General features: G+C 26.2%; 1 protein-coding gene across 1 annotated transcript in view; it reads right to left on the bottom strand.

Annotated features, from left to right (window-relative positions):
• The window catches only part of LOC100210231 (uncharacterized), a 232,714-nt gene that overhangs the window by 46,556 nt on the left and 162,672 nt on the right, over positions 1-23,486 (bottom strand). Inside the window, exons 39-47 of the mRNA XM_065807935.1 lie at positions 22,650-22,724; positions 22,314-22,382; positions 21,957-22,159; positions 15,603-15,770; positions 14,675-14,833; positions 8,842-9,015; positions 6,664-6,715; positions 6,024-6,347; positions 3,476-3,663 (exon numbers count right to left, since the gene is read on the bottom strand). Coding sequence (XP_065664007.1) covers positions 3,476-3,663; positions 6,024-6,347; positions 6,664-6,715; positions 8,842-9,015; positions 14,675-14,833; positions 15,603-15,770; positions 21,957-22,159; positions 22,314-22,382; positions 22,650-22,724 — 1,412 coding nt within the window. The remainder of the gene's footprint in view (positions 1-3,475; positions 3,664-6,023; positions 6,348-6,663; positions 6,716-8,841; positions 9,016-14,674; positions 14,834-15,602; positions 15,771-21,956; positions 22,160-22,313; positions 22,383-22,649; positions 22,725-23,486) is intronic.

The following is a 23,486-nucleotide window of genomic DNA, read 5'->3' as shown; positions in this document are numbered from 1 at the left end:
TGATTGTTCTTGTACTGGCAGGAAGTGATGAATTTACTGCTATCTGGAGAGATGACCATGTTGGATTTGCAGCAGCAAGCCGATGTATCACCCGATCCGTTGTGGCAGAAGTTATGCGAGGTCGTCCAGACCTCTTTCTGGATTCCAGAGTGCCCAACTGCTTTGCTCTTGCAATGCCTTTGGTGACAGCAGACTTAGATATGTGCAGTATACCAGCTATTTTACTGTGAGAATAATTCTGCTGGTGTAGGATCATCATCTGTGCCCTTTTCTCCTTCGACAATTCAATACTTCTAGTCATTTTACGCACTGTACATGTTAATGTAGAATACTTACTGCTAATAATATAAATAATTATAAATTAATAGATCTATTTTTATGAATAGTATATATTATTGAATGATAATTTGCAAACATTTATACAAATAAAGCGATTTATTTGCATATTTTTACTTCTTATATAACAATAAAAGGATAAATTAATTAATTTTATACTTATAAGAAGTTAAGCCTTACCTTTCGCACTGATATGCAGTTAATATATATGTAAATCAGCTAATTAATTGATTAAAATATAATGTATAGTTTGTTAATATAAGTAAGTATATTTCAACATTAGTTCAACCGAATATTAGTTCAGGTAAACATTAGTTCAAGGGAACGATAGTTTAGGCATTGAACAGTGTATAATGCAGCTTAATGAGGGTCATATTGTTCACGATGCTCTGCTGCGGTGTAAAGTTACACGATTCACGTTTTGCAACGATTAAGAAGTCGCGAAGGCATTTAACTATGCAACTGATGCTGCATAAACACGATGCTGCAGCAGTTAAATGCCGTACGCGTCATAGAAACGTTCCTATGAGAAAAAAATTCATCGGTTCCAAACTTATGGCCAAGACTGTATATAGAGTTAGAGTAAAACTTACTTTCAGTAAGGAAGTTTTACTCTAACTAATCTTTTTCTCAATCTTGATTTTATTCACAAAAAAAATTAGGAAAAGAATTTCCTTAAAAATCTATTTCCTTATTTCAAGGGAAGTTTTCCTAGTGTCAAATATAAGGGAATATTTCCTTAATTTTTCCCTCAAAAATAAGGAAAGATTTTTGAGGAAAGAAATTTCCTTAAAAACCAATTTTCTTATTTTAAGGGAATCTTTCCTAGTGTCAAATATAAGGGATTATTTCCTTAATTTTTCCCTTAAAAATAAGGAAAGATTTTTTTGAGTGTATATACACTTGTTTTTATAATTTATATATATATATATAAATTATAAAAACAAATGACCAAATTAAATTATCCCCATTCCAAAGAAATTTATTTAATAATTACTTTCTGTAACTTCCCGTTAACCAAAAAAATATTGTATTTAAAATTTTTTTGTTATAATAATTTATAACTTCCTGTAAAATATTTTTTTCTATAAATTGAAAAAATATAGTATTTAAAATTTTTTTGTTATAATAATTTATAACTTCCTGTAAAATATTTTTTTCTATAAATTGAATTTTTTTTGAGATTTAGTAACTCTTCCTGATGATCCAGCAGTGGTGAAACTTCAAGTTGAAGAAAAAAGTTAGATAAGTGTTTTTTACTAATTTATATATATATATATATATATATATATATATATATATATATATATATATATATATATATATATATATATATATATATATATATATATATATATTTTATTATACATACAGTATATCAAAAAAGTCACCCCCTGTTGATTTTTCAATAAGAACAAAATTTTTTTGCTTAAATTTAGATTTGTGACATCAATTTTTTTTTTTTATATATTGAATTTATATCTAAAAACATTTTTATAACAAGAAATTAATATTCTTATACTTAAAACAAAAATTATCCACTAAATTAGAAAAAGTGTAAGTCAAAAAAGTGTATCACCCCCTAATCATTTTTTAACTTTTCTGTTGTTTAAACTAGTAAAATTGCAGAAAATAAGCCAAAATCAATCAAATTTGATTGATAGAAGTTATTCTAACTAATTTTTTAGCAAAGTTTGTTTTCTTTTTAGGTTCTTAATAAGAAAAGATATAAAATTCAAAAAGATATAAAATTCAAGAATCAGTAAAAAAACTGATCCTGGGACACTATAAAAGTGGAAAAGGATATAAAACTATTTCTAAAATAGTCCATGTTAAGCCTAATAGTGTAGGAAATATTATTAGAAAATATAAAAAAATGGGTACTGTTAAAAATTTGCCAAGAAAAGGACGCCCAGCTAAGACTACCCAATGCATTGATGGAGAAATTATTCGAAAAGTTGAACAAGATTGAGGATTATCTGCACCAAAGTTTGCAAAAGATTTACAAACAGATCATGGTGTAACTCTAAATCCTCAAACTGTTCGCAATTGCTTGAAAAATCGAGGTTTTGTAGGTAGAGTTGCTCCAAAAAAGCCTTTTTTGAGTAAAAAGAATCAAAAGAAAAGATTGGCTTGGGCTAAGAAACATTCAAACTGGACTATTGACCAATGGCAAAGAGTTTTATGGTCCGATGAAACAAAAATATGTTTGTTTGGTTCTGATGGTATCATACGCAAATGGAGAAAAAATGGTGAACGCCTAAATCCTAAATGTATGAGACCAACTGTCAAGCATGGGGGAGGTGACATTAAGCTTTATTATAAAATTTCAATATAATATATACTTCTAACTTATTTTTTCCTCTTATCAAAGGTCAAATGATGGTTTTGGGCTCTTTTTCTTGGAGTGGTGTTGGCAAACTCGAATTCATTGACGGAATAATGACAAAAGAGGTTTATACTGACATTCTGAAGCGAAAACTGAGATCAAGTGCCAGAAGTGCTGGCTTATCTCGTAATTTTATCATTCAACAGGATGGAGATCCTAAACACACATCAAAGTTAGCTACTGAGTGGTTAAAGAAAAACAGTATTAAGATGTTAGATTGGGTTCCTCAGTCACCAGACCTAAATTCGATTGAAAATTTATGGAATCTTTTTATAATTAAAGTAGCTGATCAAAAATCATCCAGTTTGTCGCAATTAAAGGCAATTCTCATTGAGGAGTGGGAAAAATTTGACACGTAATTGCTTAAAAACTTAGTAAATTCAATGCCTAAAAGATGTCTTGCAGTCATCAAGGCAAAAGGCGCACAAATAGACTATTAATTTTATATTAGCAAATTAATTGTATAAGGGGTGATACACTTTTTTGACTTAAACTTTTTCTAATTTAGTGGATAGTTTTTGTTTTAAGTATAAGAATATTAACTTCTTGTAATAAAAATGTTTTTTGATATAAATTCAATATTAAAAAAAAAATTTGGCTCAAAAATCTATATTTAAGCATATAAAAATTTGTTTTTATTGAAAAACCATCAGGGGGTGACTTTTTTGACATACTGTAAATGTATAAACTTGTATAAATTATGTACAAACTTATAAATAGTAAAAGAATATGAAATTTTAATAAAATAACCTGTAAGATTTTTAAGTTCAAAAGTTTTGCACTTGACATCATATGGATATTTTGAAATATCTGCATTATCTGCTAATACACTTAAAACCAAAACTTTGTTTATGTATACCCAAAGATCTTCTCCTCCACCAAACTGAAACCGCTCACCTTCAGAGTACAATAAGCCAATTCTTATAGCACTGGTGAAGCTATAAAATAATGATATATATATATATATATATATATATATATATATATATATATATATATATATATATATATATATATATATATATATATATATATATATATATATATATATATAAATCAACCCTCGGAATTAGAAAAAATGAGATCAGCAATATATTGCCGACCTCATTTTTCCTATTTCCGAGGGTTATGTGTATATATATATATATATATATACATATATATATATATATATATATATACATACATATATATATATATATATATATATATATATATATATATATATATATATATATATATATATGTATATATATATATACAGTAGTGTGCAAAAGTAACCGGGCAAGAGCATAACTTGAGATAACATTTGAATAAAAAGTCCAGTTGCTTTCAAATTTTCACTGAAATCTCAAAAAAATTGATTACAAATCTAAAAACAAATAAATTTCTACTAAATCTAAGCAATCTAATCTTAAAATTTGATTTAAATTAAATTAAAATATGCGTGTGCAAAAGAATCCGGACAGAAAAAAAAACTTGAACTAGATTTTTTTTTAAAGATTTTTTAAATTAAAAATGTTTTATTTAAAAGTAAATTGCTTTAGTACTTTGTCAGGAATCCCTTAGCATTAATTACTGCTTGACAGTGACAAGGCATTGAGTCCACCAGCTTCATAATCACAATATTTTTGATTTTTCCCCATTCTTGTTTCAGAATATTCAATAAGTCACATTTACTTGTTGGTTTTCAAACTGAAATTTGTCAATCTATGTGTTCCCATAGATGTTCAGTAGAATTAAGATCAGGGCTATGCTATGGCCATTCCGTTAATTGAATTTTTTTGTTATTGAAAAAGTCCTTTACAAGGGTTGAAGTGTGCTTTGGGTCATTATCCTGCGGAAATATCCATCCTCGAGCCATGAAAAATGATCTACGCAAAATGCTATCTTGTTAAATGCTTAAATTAAAGAGCTTTATAATGTAAAATGTAGTGTTGACAAAATCAAACGTCTTTTGAGGTCTGCAAATCTATTTGGAAGACGTCCTACAAAGAAACTTCTTATTTATATAAAGAGTTAAAAAGCACGCTTAAGATTTGCTAATGAACATTTGAATTGGGCAAGAGAACAGTGATTGAAACTACTTTATAGTGATGAATTTAAGTTTATATTATTTGGATCTGATAATATTAGATAAATTGGTCAACCAAAAGGCCATAAAAATGATCCAAATTACAGCTACCATTAGTAAAGCACAGAGGTCGAAGCGTTATGAACTGGGTTAACTCGAATAGAGATTGTATCGGTGCTATCCATTTGATTGATGGTAAAATGGACAAAAATATGTACAAAGATATAGTTAAGGATGTTATGCTACCACATGCTAAAGACAAAATGCCTTAAGGAAGGATGTTTTAGCAGGATAATGACCCAAAGCACACTTCAACTCTTGTAAAAAACTTGTTCAAAACCAAAGAAATTTAATTAATCGAACAGCCTTAGCAAAGTCCTGACCTTTATTCTATTGAATGTCTATGTAAGCTCATTGATCAACAAATTTCAGGACAAAAACCAACAAGTAAACGTGATTTATTGAATACTCTGAAACAAGAATGGGGAAAAATCAAAAATATTGTGATTATGAAGCTGGTGGAATCAATGCTTGTCACTGTCAAGCAGTAATGCTAAGGACTTCCCAATGAAGTGCTAAAGCAATTTACTTTAAAATAAAACATTTTTAATTTAAAAAATCTTTAAAAAAAAATCTAGTTCAAGTTTTTTTTTCTGTCCGGATTCTTTTGCACATGCATATTTTAATTGAATAAACTTTTAAGATTAGATTGCTTAGATTTAGTAAAAATTCATTTGATTTTAGATTTGTAATCAATTTTTTGACATTTCAGAGAAAATTTGAAAGAAATTCATGTTTATATTTATGTAAAAAATCTCAAGTTATGCTCTTGCCCGGTTACTTTTGCATGCTACTGTATATATATATATATATATATATATATATATATATATATATATATATATATATATATATGTATATATATATATATATATATATATACACACACACATATATATATGTATATATACATATATATATGTGTGTGTATATATATATATATATATATATATATATATATATATATATATATATATATATAAATATATATTCATATATATAAAAAATGTATTAATATAAATAATAATATATTTTTGTAAAATAAAAAGTAAAATAGAGAAAAAGATAAATAGTTGTAATGTTTGGCAATTTTTTTTCTAAATTCTAAACATTCTAAATATATATTTTTATATAAAAAAATTAATTGTGAAAAAAAAAAATCACCCTTTATTTACAAGTTCTTTGCCATAACAATCTTTTTGTCCCTGAGATGAAAATCCTCTATCATTTACAGGCCAATAGTTGTCATCCCAAAATAGATAAAAGTTTTTTCCTGTTTCTTTATCAATACTAGTTATTTCAGATAACAATGTGATTTTTCCAAATACTTTTCTACTTCCTTCGTATGCCGAAGTAAACCAGTTTTGTATAGCTATACTTTCCTTTGAATCTCTATTTTTTAACCAACTTTCAAAAGGACTGTTCACATAAGTGGGACAGCAAGTATTTTTTTCATAACTTGGTGCACTAAAAGCAGGCTCAGTTTTCCTGAAAATTACCAAATTTTAAAACATCAATGAAAAAAAAATTCTTTTATACGCTTTTGTATTTAGTTATATTATTTTAAATCGTATTATTTTGTATATTTATTTTTATTTAAATTATAATATTTTATACTTATATAATTGTTAATTTATATAACTGTTTTACAGTTAATATTATTGTAACTGTATTTTTATTATATCTTATGCAAATATATTATAATTTAATAATGGTAGCACAATGAGCTTTCTAAAATAACTAAGATAAAATGAAATTACAGAGAACAAATTATAGTATAAAAAAAGCAAGCAGCTTTACTTACGAGAAATCATAGTAAATAACGTCTATTTCCTTTGTTCCAACAACAGTTGTATCTAAAAAAAATTATAACTTCAACTTAAAAAAATTATAAAAAAACAAAGATAAATACAAATCTAATTTTTTAGTTGCTTTTGATTGAGTTAAACTTAAAAAATAAGATAAGCAAATATATAAATAAAAAATACAGAATAAGTATAAAACACAAATATATATTAGGGGTAAGAATTTTTAAAAATTTAATGAGCATGTCATTTTATGATACAGAAATTAATTTTATAAACATGTTTCTGAAAAAAAAATCTTGTGTTAAACCATAAAAAAGATGAGCTAAAAATTGATACTCACACAACAAATACATCTACAAACTTTTTACTAGTAATTTGATATAAAATGTTTTTTGTATTATCCCAAAATCAGGGATGCTGAGTCCAAAAATGGACTTCAGATTCAAAAACCACAAAAAGCTTATTTCTTCCTGGTTTTTTGAATTTAGGAGCTCTAAAAGTATTAAAAAGCTTATGAACAATTCTGGAAAAAAATTAAGGCTTTTAGGTTAGAATAAAACTCAATTTTTAAACTTGTCTTGATGTTAAATGGTGACAAGGACTTCAGGAATCTGGGCTAATAAAAATGTAATAAATTGGAATATAGGTTCTAATTCATTAAATTTTATGAATTTTATGAATTCTTATTACAGATCATAAATCACTCAAAATTTTTAGAGCTCCTGGACACTAGAGACCAGGAAAACATAGAAATATCAAAGTGGAGCCCTTTTGGCACACCATATTCCAGTGATGTGCCAAAATTCAGGTTATATTTAAATAAGTAATAAAAATACATATCATTTAAGTAAACCCACAATCAAATCAATAAAACAACAAAATGCTTAAAAGACTATATTGATAAAACTACATAAACCTAAAAAGATTTACCTTTAATTTACATCTATTAATAAATATTTCAAATACAAAGTTTCCTCAGATTTGTTAAATCTTTGCAATTTTGTATGCAAAGAAATGTTAAACAAAAATTTCATGAATATCTATCGATAATCTTTAATACCTTCATTTTTTAATCATTTTCAGAGTTAAAAATTTAATTTAATAACCAGGCACCCATTTTCCAGCAACAAACTTAACTATTATCTATTTAATTTATAATTACTTATTGAAGATTTATAATCAATGCTATTGTCATCTACTGGCTCACTACTTTCATGTTTCTCATGGTGTTCTGTCAGAATTGAAACTGGTAAACTATTTCTAATTTAATTTTTTTTTGAAGAATTAAGATTACCAGCCTTTATTGTAGCACTCCACTCCAACAGGTATCTCTAATTGCAACCAAAGCTCATTCTTATTTGTTATATGTATTAAACCACCAAATATTTAAGTACCTGATTTTTCTATTTGTCTCTTTTTAACCAATTTTATTGTTATCCTTGACGCTGAACTTTTCTCTATTGTTGAAAAATTCAATGAAGTCCATAAAAAGGAGAGATGGGGATTTGGATATAGGGGAGACTTTTAGGGGCAAAAATAAGAAGAAAGAAACTGATTGTTAAACATAATAAATAATAATTACTTATCAAATGTCTAATATTAATTGTAACTTTTTAAAAATTATTTTTGACAAAATAAAACTTAAAAACTTTTAAAAAAATGTAACATATACTTCTGCTTCTTTTTTGTTTAATTCTCTTCATTTTCGTTTTGGGAAATATTTTTAATTAAATTTATTTGTTGTATAAACATTTGGCATCTAATTTGACCATAACTTAGTGCAGTTTATGTTTCAAGTCTTATAGTCAAATTAACCGTACGATTGAAGTGACTATTCTGCAAAAATTCTAACTATATATTTCAGCAGTAATCTTTGTTGAATAAAAATATTTCTCTTCAAAAATAAAATATGAAAATTTTTATGAAAACTTTTATTCTATGAAAATTCTACTTTTTAACTTATGAACAATCACTAATTCTAAAGAGTCTCTTCCCCTCATTGCATAGGCTGCTATACATAACTTTCAAAATTTTTATCTTTTCAGTGCAACAAAAATAATTACATACACTTTATATATACTATAGAATCAAGTATAAATAGTAAATATAATATACATAGAAAACAAAAACATTCCCTAGAAAACTAAAACATTCCATAAAAAAAAACAACCTACTGCATTTTTCACATTGAGTGTAGCATTTAAAACAACAACCATCAAGAGTACAGGTTCTAGTTTCAAGAGCGTTGGAAGCAGAAACATCACAACCATCTACTTGACATTTATCTTTAAAGATCTTTAATCTATCACACTCATACTTTTCACCTTTTGAGCACAATGAAGCTTTACCTAGAATTTATTTAATATACATTTATATATATATATATATATATATATATATATATATATATATATATATATATATATATATATATATATATATATATATATATATATATATATATATATATATATATGAACATATTTTTAAGAAAAACAATATTTTTTAATCTTGACATGTTTTGTAGTTTATATACTAAAATCAAAATTTGAAGACATTACAGAGAAATATTAACAAGCAAATAGAATTGTTACAAACCAATAAAAATTATAATACAAATTATGATGCCATAAATAGCATGTAAATAATAAGTAAATAAAACAAACTAGACTGACAAATTTGTATTATAATGAACAATTTGTTTATTTAAAGATGGGTTTTTTCTATTGATTATAAAGTGCTTCTTTAATTTTCAATTTGTTTTTGTTAGGAGCAATATCCAAAATTTTAAAATAATTATAATTACTTAGATTTTTACAAAAGTAAAACTTGAGTCAAATATTATAAATGGAAGTTTATAATATCTTATATTAGGGTTATCAATACTATTTATAAAAGATAGATTTAACTTTTTATTAACAAATAATTTAACTTCAGTTTCAATTATTTTTAGTGAATATTGGTTATTTTTTAAAAGAATACATAGATTTTTTATGTCCTTATCAAATCCAAGCCATGTGTTGTTGATTTTATATGTTCTATCAATCAAACAACGTATAAGACTAATTTTATAACAATAGGGAACAAAACTGGAAAATTTTGGTAAAAGACCCATATATGTTTTTTTGTGATAAACTGATGTGGAAAGCAAAACAGACTTATTGATAAGAACATCTAAAAATGCAATTTGAATATCTTGTTCTTTTTCCACACTAAATTTTAAGTTTTTATATTGTTCATTAAAATGTTTAAAAACGTTTATATAAAATCAGTATGGAGGAAGAGCAAATACTAACTCATTTTTATTTGTGAAACCCAATAAAAATATAAGCTAAAATTAGCTTTAAAGGAGAACCCATGGCAATGCCATCCTATTGATCATAATATTTCCAATTAAATAAGAAATGAGAACTGGATGTTGAGATTTCTGAGATTTAGAAAAATATTTTAAACATGTTTCAGCTTTAAAGTATAAATCAATAGCTATATTTACAGTTTCACTATGTGGAATATTAGTAAATAAGCTTTCAACATCATAGGAAACAATATATTTGTTAGTTATATCAACTTGTTTTAATTCCTCAACAAAAGAAAAAGAGTCACAGGTGGAATAAAATTTTGGTATATAAGGAGACAGTAAATCAGAAAAATGTTAGGCAAGTTTATAACTATATGTCCTAATTGTTGAAATAATTGGCCTAAATGGTGGTAGAGAAGAATCTTTACTGAGTTTGCACATCTTAGGTAAAGCATAAATTCTTGCTGTTGAATAAAATTTATCTTGTTGGTGTGAACCAACAGGATAAATTTTATGATGAACGTCATTTTCAAAACAATTATGTTTTTTAAGTTTCCTAAGATAGCCTTGTAAAGATTGTTCTCTTTTGATAGTTGGATCGTCTTTTAACTCCTTAAATTTAGCTTTATCACTTATAATATTAGCTAAAAATGTAATATAGTCAACCTTATTAAAAATAGTTATATTATTCCCTTTGTCTGGTTTTATGATTATGATGTTTTCATTTTCCTTTAGTTCAGGTTACGAATCACCGCTTCTTAGTTGAGTACTAAGAAAGTTTTTTTTATAAACACAAGCGGTAGAGCAAAATTAAGACCGTTGTTTAATAAATCTAGTTCATACTGTTGTGAAGTGTATGATGACGTATTATGAAACAAAGTATTGGTGTTTAAAAAAAAAGCTATTAAATTTTGTGAGGTAGCATAATTTCTTCTTCTGAGTTTTAATAATGGAAAGTTCTTTTTTCTTTACGTTATTATTAATTACTTCTAACAAAAAATACCACTGTAAAGATGAGCAATCGTTTCTTACTTGAGATTTTAAAACATTTAATTCACTCAACAGAAATTTTTATTTGCTAATTCTTTTATGTAAAGCACTTTTGAGTAATCGCTTTATTTATCAAAATTATATCAGAGTGGTTTGCATAAGGTATGTTAAAACTTAGATACTTTGGATACACTCTAAATAATTTGCAGTTTTTAAAAAAGTTTATATCCAAATGAGTTTTGTTAACAAAGCTTGTTTGGATATAATCTTTTGGATATATACCTTTTTTCAAAATCTTTAAAAAAGCTATGTATAAGAAGTTCTATGCATTTTTAAATAAATTTAAATGCCTTTACAAACACCAGTATGGGTTTCGTGTTAATCATTCCACAACCCACTCACTTATTAAAACTACTAAGTTGATTAGAAAAGCTCTTGATGATAAAAACTTTGCATGTGGTGTCTTTGTAGATCTACAAAAAGCTATCCTATTCCAGAAATTATAATATTATGGGATCAGAGGAATACCTCTTAAATGGTTTACTTCCTATCTTCACAACAGGTCCCAGTTTGTCTCAGTCAATGACTCAAAAACTACTCAAATAAATTGTTCCAAGGATGTCCCTCAAGGCTCAGTATTAGGACCACTACTTTTTCTTCTTTACATTAATGACCTTAACAACTCAAATAAGTTTGCAACTCCTTACCACTTTGCTGATGATACTAACTTATCAAAACTGAACTGGTTATATTCAAACCTAATAAAACAAAAATCAATAGAAATTTAAACTTTAGATAAACTGGCTGAAAAATCATTCTCATAAACTCAATCAAATATCTTGGAATTATAATTGATTCCAACCTATTGTTTTATCCCATCTTAAAAACTTAGCCATAAAATTAAGCAGATCAAATGGAATGCTGGCTAAAGTTTGCCATTGTGTCAATCTGGAAACACTACTAAATATATATCATGCCATTTTTAGCTCACATATATGATATGCTTGTCAAATATGGGGACAATCTCAACAGCAAGCAATTTTAAGGATACCCCATCTTCAAAACAAAGCTTTAAAAATAACACATTTTCAGAATTACAAATTCAATCCTAATGTGCTTTATCTTACTTCTAAGATCCTTAAACTATGTGAACTTGTTCAATTCTTGAACTGCCAGTTTGCACAGTGGAACAGAGTGTGCCAAAATACCTTAAAATCAATGTCGGCATTACACGGTGAAAATTTATCATAATGGTGAAGACATGTTCATTAAAGGAAATATTTAGTTAAAAAAACATTAAATATTAATTTAAGCATAATTTTATGCGGTTATTTACACGTTAATTTGACATGTGTTCCAAAACGCTATTTTGCATTTTTTATTTACCAACTTCCTTATGCTACTATTGTTTTAAATTAACTTTATTGACTTTTATTTTAAAATATAGTATTTTATTTAACAATGTTTTTTTCACTCAGACTTTTAAAAACAATTTAATGTAAGTGTAATCATTAGTTTTTATGCATCGAAAACAGACAGTTTTCGATATTTTTTTTGCTACTAACCTTCACTATTAGGTATCTATTAGTAAAGGTTACTATCCTCCAATATCCTCCAAACATTTGACTATGTAAATCTCATGCTAAATGTATGTAAATAGCCATGCATCATAAATATTTTGGTACTTTTTGCAATTAAAAAAGTTATAACAAAAGATTGGTCTTCAATTAATGGTCAGTTGATGAGAAATACTGAACATGTAAAAAAGATGTTTTGTACACAAAGAATACCTACAAAATCTTTCATTACTGTTATAATATAAAATTTCTGTAAATATAAATCTAAAAAAGTTATTTTATGACAAATACATGTGTTTAAAAGTAATATTTTAAATGTTTACACTGATAAAAATATTTTGTGTTTTTCACTAAAATTTGATTTTTTAATACTTTTTTTTATATTATATAATTATATGTTTATTACTTTACTTATGCATTTTATATATAAATATAGCTATTCTAATAAAAAAAACTACAAAAATAATTTTGGCACAAAAAACTCGATTTTATCCCATTGTAGTTTGTATGGAATCACCAACACAAAAACCTACCTCTTACCTTCAACAATTTCATCCCCAAAAATGAAAATAACTGATACTATCTTCAATCAATTGATAATCTGAACATAGCAGTCTTAAAACATTGTTCTGTTACTTATGAATACAAGTCCATAAAAAATCAAAGTACAAAATCTTGGAATAACCTTCCCTTTGACCGAAAAACTCTCCATTTAATCTATGTTTTTAAAAGTAACCTATTCCACTCCTACCTAATCAAATACATTTAATAAATCTAAAGATATGTGTATCTGTGTATAAGTGTTTATGATAAGCGCATGTGAATAACTGTGAGTATATATGTATGTATGTGTATATGTATGCATGAATGTGTATGTGTGTATGTGTATGTTTGTATGTATTTGTATGTGTATATATATGTGTATACATATCTATTTATATGTATATATGTACAACCCTCGGAATTAGGGTCGGCATTCGGCAATGCCGACCTAACTGCCGACCTGAAAGTGTTTGAGGTCGGCAAAAAATTGCCGACCTCGTTTCTATGTTTTACGGTTAGACCTTTGTATCAAATAATTTTTGCCGACCTGATACCGACCTCTAAAAGATTGAGGTCGGCAAATTATTGCCGACCTCAATTTTCCTAATTCCGAGGGTTGTATGTATGTATGTATATATATATATATATATATATATATATAAATATGTATATATATATATATATATATATATATATATATATATATATATATATATGTTTTTGTGTGTGTGTATATATATATGTGTATGTGCATATATGTGTATGTGTATATGTGTGTGTATATGTATTTATGTTTGTATATGTGTATGTATGTATGTGTTTATGTATGTGTATGTATGTATATGTACGTGTGTATATACGTATATTTGTGTGTATGTATATATGAATCTACATATATGTGTGTATATTATGTATGTATACAATACAGGGGGATATATCAAGGGCGGATGCTCCAGTGTACCTTTTATATTTCAGACAAGGTACAAAAACACATTGTATAAATAGTTGGTCCTACTCTTGCAATTAACCTCCAACCATTATCACATCATCACAATGTTGTTTCTCATTCTTTATCTCTTTAAATATTATAATGGGCGCTGCTCATTAGCTCATTAGCTTTTCCACCTACTAAAATTCATGCTTGTGCCACTCGACACTTAATTTAGTCTCATCCTTGCAACAATGGTTCCAAAGTGCAAAAATTCATTTTTATCTAGCTTTTTTCCTTAAATATCAGTTCTTTGGAATTTGCCCCGTCATCTAGTTTTTCTGACTCATAATTTGCAATCTTATAAGTTGTCTGTCAATTGATGCCTTGTTTTATAACATTCATTTTTTCTCTTCAAGTAACTTCCAACTCTAATAGTGGTTGCTTCCAGCCTTGTTGAAAGTGAAGGTGTTAAAAAAAAAAAAAACTACAACCAGAAATCAATTCCTACTGTGTTTTTTTTTTCTACCTGTAACTACTTTTATTTTTTTGTTAAAAATGTTAAAAATAAAAATAAATTATTGATTAAACAATATATAATAAAGTTTATATATTGTTTAACCAATCTCTAACAATATCTTTATAATTATGATTTAAGTTTTTTCAATTACCTTTACTCTCTCTAGTTGATACTTCCACATTTCTGGTACGAGCACTTGTGATGTTAGATTTATTCAGAGTATATGTCATAGTTAAAGAACATTTATATGTACGCCCTGGTAAAACTTTTTCTCCTGATATTATAATCTCTTCTTTGTTTTCCACTGAACCTAGTATTAAAGAAATTTGTTTTAAAAAACTTTAAAAAATAATTATGATCTTTCATATATATATATATATATATATATATATATATATATATATATATATATATATATATATATATATATATATATATATATATATATATATATATATATATATATATATAGTATATATATATATATATATATATATATATATATATTATATATATATATATATATATATATATATATATGTATATATATATATATATATATAATTATATACATATATAATTATATATATATAAATATATATATATATAAATATATATATATATATTTATATACATATATATATATATATGCATATATATATACATGTATATATATATGTATATATATATATACATATATATACATGTATATATATATATACATAAATATATATATATATACACATATATATATATTTATATACATATATACATATATATATATATACATATATATATATGCATATATATATACATATATATATACATGTATATATATGTATATACATATATATACATATATACACATATATATATATATATACATTTATATACATACGTATATATACATATATATATATATATATATACATATATATATACATATATAAACATATATACACATATATATATATATATATATATACATATATATACATATATACACATATATATTTGTATATATGTATAGATAATTTTAAATAATATATAAGTATGCATGTAAAAATTAAACATCTGACCAGATATCCAAGGAATATTAACATCATCAGTTAGAAAGCAAGTTGCTTCATAGTAAATTCTCTCTGCATCTGAAAGGAATTTACCACCAGCATGCAGCATTGCTGGTTTTTTATAGTTGATTTGTATGGTAAAATCTTGAGGTGCTTTAGCATTGATTTCAGTTGGATCTAAAGTGTTATTAAATAAATGTAAAGAATTTTTGACATTTTTAAAAATTAAATACTTTAAACATAACTATTATTGCTTTTAAATATAAGCTTTTGTTTCTAACCTAACTGCTTACTCATTATGTGTATCTATCTATACACATCATTTAGATTACAAATTATGTGGGAGTTAAAAGCTATAAGCTTAAACTATACATTTGTAAAATGTATAAACTTATATTATTATTAAAGCTTAAAAAACATTTTTACAGGTTAATTTAAAAGTTTAAAAAGTTTTTTAAAAAAGTTTAATCTAAACTTCTTTTACTATATTTTAATATAGCTCTATTAGATTTATACAGATCTTTGTAAATAAGATAAACAGTATACATATACAAGATAAAGGTGTCCCTAATAATAAGCAACCTATTTTTCAAGTTTTCTGAATACATATTTTGTTCAAAAACATATTCACCTAAGCAAAAACCAAGGGAGACCACTATAACCCCAATATTCCTCACTCTTGGTGATCAAAGAAGAAAAAATTAACCATTTTCAGGCACATGGTGGTGCTGAACTCTGAACCTCTTACTTGTACAGCAAGCATTCCCCCACTATGCCATATTGATGACAATAACTTTAACTATTGACCTTAAGAACTTTGTTTCTTTAAAAAAAATTCAACTTTGAAATAATCCTAATTAACTTTTTTTTAACCTTTGTTTTTGTCTTTAAACTTGCCACTTTCTTTAAAATTGTTTAAAATTCTTTAAAATTACCATTATTGTTTAAAATTGACACATAAATTCTTAGCTTAAAGAAGAAGAATTATCTTAAACTATCTTACCTTAAATTGTTACAAAGTTATACTTTATTAACAATGTATTGATTACTAAATTTATGTTCATTTATTATATACTATTTATAAAACCCTAAAACATATATTTATAAAAGTAATGTAAATTATGTTGGTGTATTCGACAAAAGAAGAGTTCTCAATGTTCTTAAAAAACAAAGCAGTAATAAATTAGTATAATAAATTAGTATATTTATATAGGTTAAACTTACTGCTTGATTAAAAAACAGCTTTTAATGACTCTTTGAAATTAAACCATCTTTCTAAACCACTAAACTTAATTGAGTAAGTTAATTAAACTCTATCGTTTTTTTCAAAAACTACCAAAAATACAATTTAATAGACTGGAATGTTTTTTATTTTTTTAAATAAAAATAAAAACTTTCTGAATGTTTTTATTTTTAATTTCTTTACTGTTTACACACATTAGCCGAGAAATAGGTAAACATACCAGGAATGCAGCTACATTAACTGACAAATAGGTAGAACATACAAGGAGTGCTGCTAAATTGACTTACAATTAGGTAAAACATGCAAAGAGTGCTGTTACATCAACTGACAATTAGGTAAAACATGCAAAGAGTGCTGGATTGAAGGTTTTAGTTAAAGCAAGCAATCAATCAATTAAAATAGTTTTAATTGATAGAATCAATTAGTTTATTTTAAAATGAAGTTTTTAAACTTTTTCCATTTTAAAATAAATAAATAAATTCTGTCTGTTACTTTATGTGTGTGTGCGTGCTTATATATATGTGTATATATATATATATATGTGTATATATATATATATATATATATATATATATATATATATATATATATATTAGGTCTACCCGAAAGCTCTGTCTATTTCCATAAAAAAATTTTTCCATGCGTTAACACATGTGTTTTAACGTATGTTCGGCTCATTATTTTTATAGTTTAAAGTATTCATACAGACGTTGCAAATTAACTCAAACAAAGTTATTTTACAATTATTTTTTATATAAAGTGATAGTGTAAACATGGCTACTGATAAAGTTCATTTACACCACTGTATTTTATACAAATTTTAACAAGGAAGAAATGCTACAAAAGCACATAGAAATTTGTGAAGGTACTGTTTCTGATGGGACTTGTAGAAGATGGTTTCAAACATTTCAAATAAGTGATTTCAACCTTTCTGATCGGCCACACTAGGGTGTCCCACTTTTAAACTGACCAAAATATTTTCATTAGCACTCATTCTTAATCATCATCATTAGGCCCCAGGACCCACCAAAAAAATTTTTAGACTTCTAAGTACATGGGTTCAGGTAGAAGCAGGTTTCATATAAGAGGTTGCATGATTATTGAAAAAAATATCGCAAACACCTTCATTTTTCAATCATTTTTGATCTAAAAAAAACATTTCCTTAATTTTTAGCTTTTTAAAAAATCACAAATGAGTATTTATCACAAAATAGCAACAATAAAAAGGTCAAAATCTTTAAAAAATCACATAAAATCATTATTTTTTTTATATCTTTTCCAACTTCTTTTCTGTTTTTAGTTACAACTTGCATTGTGTCTTGTAGTAATCCTTCATCATGGGTTTGAGCCACAAAACCTTGAACAAGTCGAATGTGGCGCTCAGCCCTATCATTGACCACTGCAAGGTTTGCTACTTGATTTTGAAAATTTGAATCTAGATCACCATTTGCTATTGAAAGAATAACCAACTGAGGGGTCAGATACCAACTATGACGAACCAGGCTTGAATGGAGCTTTTTTGCCAGGGGACCATACTTGGATTTATATAGCTCATTTGACATCATTTCTAAAGACAGTTTGAAAGCATCCAAATCATTTGATGGTGCCTGGGCTGCAATAGGAGACTTCAGGAAGTATGATCCATAAAATGTGACAATAAAGTCAGTTGACATTTGCAACATATCTTTCTCACTTTTATTCAATTTTGAATTTATCTTCGAAGTCAGCTGCATGGTCAGCAAGTATAGGCAGTCAGCCATGAATCTGGCATGATGATGTGCACCTCGTTGCTTGAATTGGAAACCAGGTACATGGCCCCCAAAATAAATGACCAGTAGTTCACATAGAGCTTTATAGTCTCCTCTTTGAAAACAATCTCTTTTCAAGGCTGTTTCACAAAAATTCTTAGTATCTATTACTCTTGTATGAAAAATAGTACCTGCTTTAAACTCATCTCTGTCATAGTTAAAAAAAAGCAATTGATCCATATTTTTAGCTCCTTCTTGTATTTCTCGCCAGTTATTTTGGAAATCTTTATATATTGCACTTGATGGCGATTTTGTTGTTCCTTAAATATAATCCATTGCATGTGATATGTGCCTTTCAGATATGTGGTGCCTGAAAAAATTTAAATATGAAAAACTGTACACTGTACAATGTAAATGTATGTGACAAAATAAATGATTTTTATAAATATTTTAGTACCTACAGAGGAGCTAAAGCACTGGTCGTTGAAGCACATGATCCACCAAGAACTTTATAGCCCCATTGTACTTTCCAGTGTTAGAGGCAGTTGTATCTGCACTACAACCAATGATTTGGTCAGTGAGCTCATAGTATTCTAAAATGTTCTGAATAGCAATAGCTTGATCCTGTTCTTTAGATGACTCAATTTCTAAAACTCCAAGCAAGAAATCTAGGGGTTCATTGACATGGGGTGATGAAAGACTGAGAGCTAGCCTTTCTGCAGTTTCAGACATTTTTTTTTCAGTTCTATAATGCTTGACAAGTTTTGTATTAAAGTGAAGGACAACCTTTAAATCTCGTACTTTGTCTAGATTTTCTTCTCTGACCATTTCTGCTTCATTTTCAATAACAATCTTTCTGTTTCTATGCAGACCACTCTTTGATACAGGAACTGTATTGAGATCAACACCAGCGATACTGAAAAGTGAGGCCAGGAGTGAGGTTTCTGCTCTAATGCTTACCTTATACCTGGTCAAGAATGGAACCCATTTGTCAAGAATGTCATTCATTGAAAGCTGCAGGCAAACTCTATCTTTACTAATCTTCTGTTTTTTTGGTAAAGGCTCAAAATCGCTATCATTATCAGTTGCACTTGTTCCACTTGATGAAAATGATACTTCCATCTCAAAATTTTTCATTCTTTCCTCTATTGTTTTCTTCTTTGACCTTTCCTGACCTTTCTCTCTTTTTCCCGTTCATCTTCTCTATGCATTCTCTCTATCATACCAAACATTCTTTTTTCTCCATCTTTAATTCTGTCATGATAAGATTTGTCTTTACTGTTGTCAAACTTTACCATTTCACCTCTAAATGCTTTCTTCAGGAACTCAATGTCCTCTCTTTTTGCATCTTTGTCTCTATTTTCATCATTTTTGATCAGATTTAAGATATCTGTTTTATAAACTTGAAATGTACAGTTTGCCTCATTTACAAAATCCTGTTTTTTTTTAATTTAATTGCTCCTGTTTCTCTCTATTTTCATAAAGGGTTCTAACTTTTCATAGTTTCTGGTAGTGATCATAAGATTGTAAAAGCTTTTCCTTGACTACTTGCTCTGTTAACTGAAATTTTGAATCAAAACCACCCCTGTCCCAAAGATTTAACAGTTCTCTGAGTATACATACACCAGTGAATTCCCCTCTGTTTTTAATTTCACACTCCCCTTCACTGCAAACCATAAATCTTGACCTTGACATTTGTGCACAGGATAAGTTTTGCTTATTGTTCTTTGATCTTAGCCAATATATTCGACGACAAACTTCTCCCATTGTGGGTAGTCTAAAAAAATTAAAAGTAGGTTTACATTGTTTTTCTACATACAACTATTTTTGATAAACAATTTTACTCAGCTTTTTCTAATACTTTTTAAAAGTAAATAAAAAATATAACCTGTTTGGTGCAAACATATGAAGGGGATGCTGAAGCAAGTAGAGTGTTCTTCTACTCCTGTTGGTTCGCTGAGGAGCTGGACTTCTGCTTTGGGATGTACATGAGGATCCTGGCTGATGGTCCCTGCTAGTTCTAGGAGAGGTATTTCTCAAAGAAGAATGACTTTGGCATAAGGAAGGCTCTTTGAAACTCTCCTCAGTTCTCTCTCTTGCTGCACTCTGACCTTTTCTGGTCCTAGAGGATCAAGTGGTCATATGCATATCTCTAATTGCTCGGAACAGAGCTGAGCCATTCCTGAACAGGATGATAACTGCGGATAAGAAGTGGATTAGTTAAGAAAACATTGTAAGAAAAAGGGCATATTGTGAACCCAGAAAACCTAGCCCTTCCACATCTAAGCCGCATTTAACTCTGAATAAGAGAATGTTGTGTATATGGTGGGACATTCAAGGACCAATACATTATAAGTTTATAAAACCAAAGGAAAAGCTTAATTAGGAGAAACATTATCAGTAATTGGATAATTTAAAGACAAAAATCCAAGAAAAAAGGCCAGCAATGTTCAATAGGAAGGATATCATATTGCATCATGATAATTCCCGGCTGCATGCTGCTTTGGGGACTCAACAAAAAATTGCAGAATTAGGCTAGAAAATTATCTTGCATCCACCATATTTCCCAGACTTAACGCCTTCTATTTGTTATTTGTAAAAACTATCATTTGTTTTAGTCCTTGCAAAATTTCTTGAATGGCAAGAAATTTGAAAACGAAGAAAATATCAAACAAGCACTGGTTCAACTTTTTTGAATCAAAGAATAAAATATTTTTCAAAAATGGAATTTACAAATTGCCAACTTAATGGCAAGATGTCATTGAAAATAATGACAATTATATTATTCAATAAAGATTATAGATAATATCAAAAATTTGTATTTTATTTTGTTCCAAAAACAGACAGAACTTTCTGGTAGACCTAATATATATATATAAATACATATATATACATACATATATATATATATATATATATATATATATATATTTATATATATATATATATATATATATATATATATATATATATATATATAATACATTATATATTATACATTATATATATATTATACATTATATATATATTATACATTATATATATATTATACATTATATATATATTATACATTATATATACTATACATTGTATATATTTTACAATATAAAGAAAACTTAGATTGTCTTATAATTTGTGCCAAAATGATGTGAGCAATTAGATGCAAAGAATGTTATTTTATTAATCCACATCGATTATTATTTATATCAATCCCAGCCAGTTATGTTAGAATTGCATCGGATTAGTTTTTTTGATTTTTTTTCATAAATTTATTTGACATTTGTTATGTGAAAAAAATTTAAGAAAATCTTTCATATTTTCAACACTAAAGTAAGATATACAAAATTGAATTAGTATTTATAAAAGACTCACTACAAATAAAATGTTCTTTTAAAGGTTCAATATCTGATTTGGAGTTAGTTGGCTTTTTATTTAATTTTGCTGGTGCGACACAAGTAGCATCAATAGGTATTCTAGGAGTACCAGGTTTTGGGTTAGCAACATTTTTATTCAAAAAGTTCATGAGAGTTGCATACCAATTGCAATCACATTGTAGTCTTGGTGTATTTAATTGACTAAAAAAAAAGAAGATTTTAATTGTTTAAAAATTACACAAAATTTAGTAATGTTATTTATTTATCTTATAAGCAAGAAACAGTAACAGAATACTGTTTTTTTATATACTTTTTTATAATAAAAGTAAACAAAATTTTTTATTTGTTAACTTACAAATTAAATAAAAGAGGTAAATTTGTTCCAAAGACATCAGGTTCAACTGTTTCAACACCACGTAACTTTCTGAAAAATTAACTTTTAGTTATAAACTATGGATTTCTACTTGAATATTTTAAATTAACAATTTTATAAAAGTATTGCAAATAAAAACTGATTTAAATATGGCTGTATTTATTTCTAAATAAAATTATTATAAGGAACTATCAATAAAAATAATGCAGAATTGCTCTTTATAAAAAAGGAATATGCTTAACTTTTTTTTTCTAAAATCAAAAGCAAATAATACATAATAATACATATTAAAAAATATATTTTTAAAAAACTATTTACAAATCTGTTAAAAATGGCAATTGCTGAGTGAATTTCGGAAGATGCTCAATATTGTTTTCACCACCTGAAGCATCACTAAGAAAATTATGAACTAATATATATATATATATATATATATATATATATATATATATATATATATATATATATATATATATATATATATATATATATATATATATATATATATATATATATATATATATATATATATATATATATGTATATATATATATATATATATATATATATATATATATATATATATATATATATATATATATATATATATATATATATATATATATATATATATATATATATATATATATATATATATATAGAAAGATAATTAGACTATATTCCAAAGTTTACATTTTTTAAATTTAAAGTAATTATGGATTTGACTTCATATTCAAGTTATATAAAACCAAGACCATTTTACTCAAGTTAAAATAGCTATGTTAATCAAAACTATTCTTAAATAACACCATTGTAGTAAAATTAATTAATTTTATCACATCATACAATAAACTGCATGTTCTAAAAACTATTGATGTTTCAACAAATTTTGAAATTTACAAGATTTATGATTTTTAAACAGTCAGAAATCAAGATTCTGTTATTCATGTTTAAAAAGTGCAGTTTGTAAAGTATTAACTAGAGTTTTAAAGAACATGCAATTATTGTTTTTTTTACTTATCATTATATTGTTTTTCAGTGCACAAAGCAGAGACAAACAAAAAGAAAAAAAGGCTTTAGCATCAAAAGAAAAAATAATTAGGATTTCTTACAGTGAATTAATTTGCTATTTTGGGATGTCAGGAAAAGTGTGGT

The sequence above is a fragment of the Hydra vulgaris genome, chromosome 10 (assembly GCF_038396675.1).
Source record: "Hydra vulgaris chromosome 10, alternate assembly HydraT2T_AEP".
Lineage (NCBI taxonomy): Eukaryota > Metazoa > Cnidaria > Hydrozoa > Anthoathecata > Hydridae > Hydra > Hydra vulgaris.
Note: the sequence above shows the minus strand (reverse complement) of the source record. Positions and strands in the feature narration are given on the sequence as shown.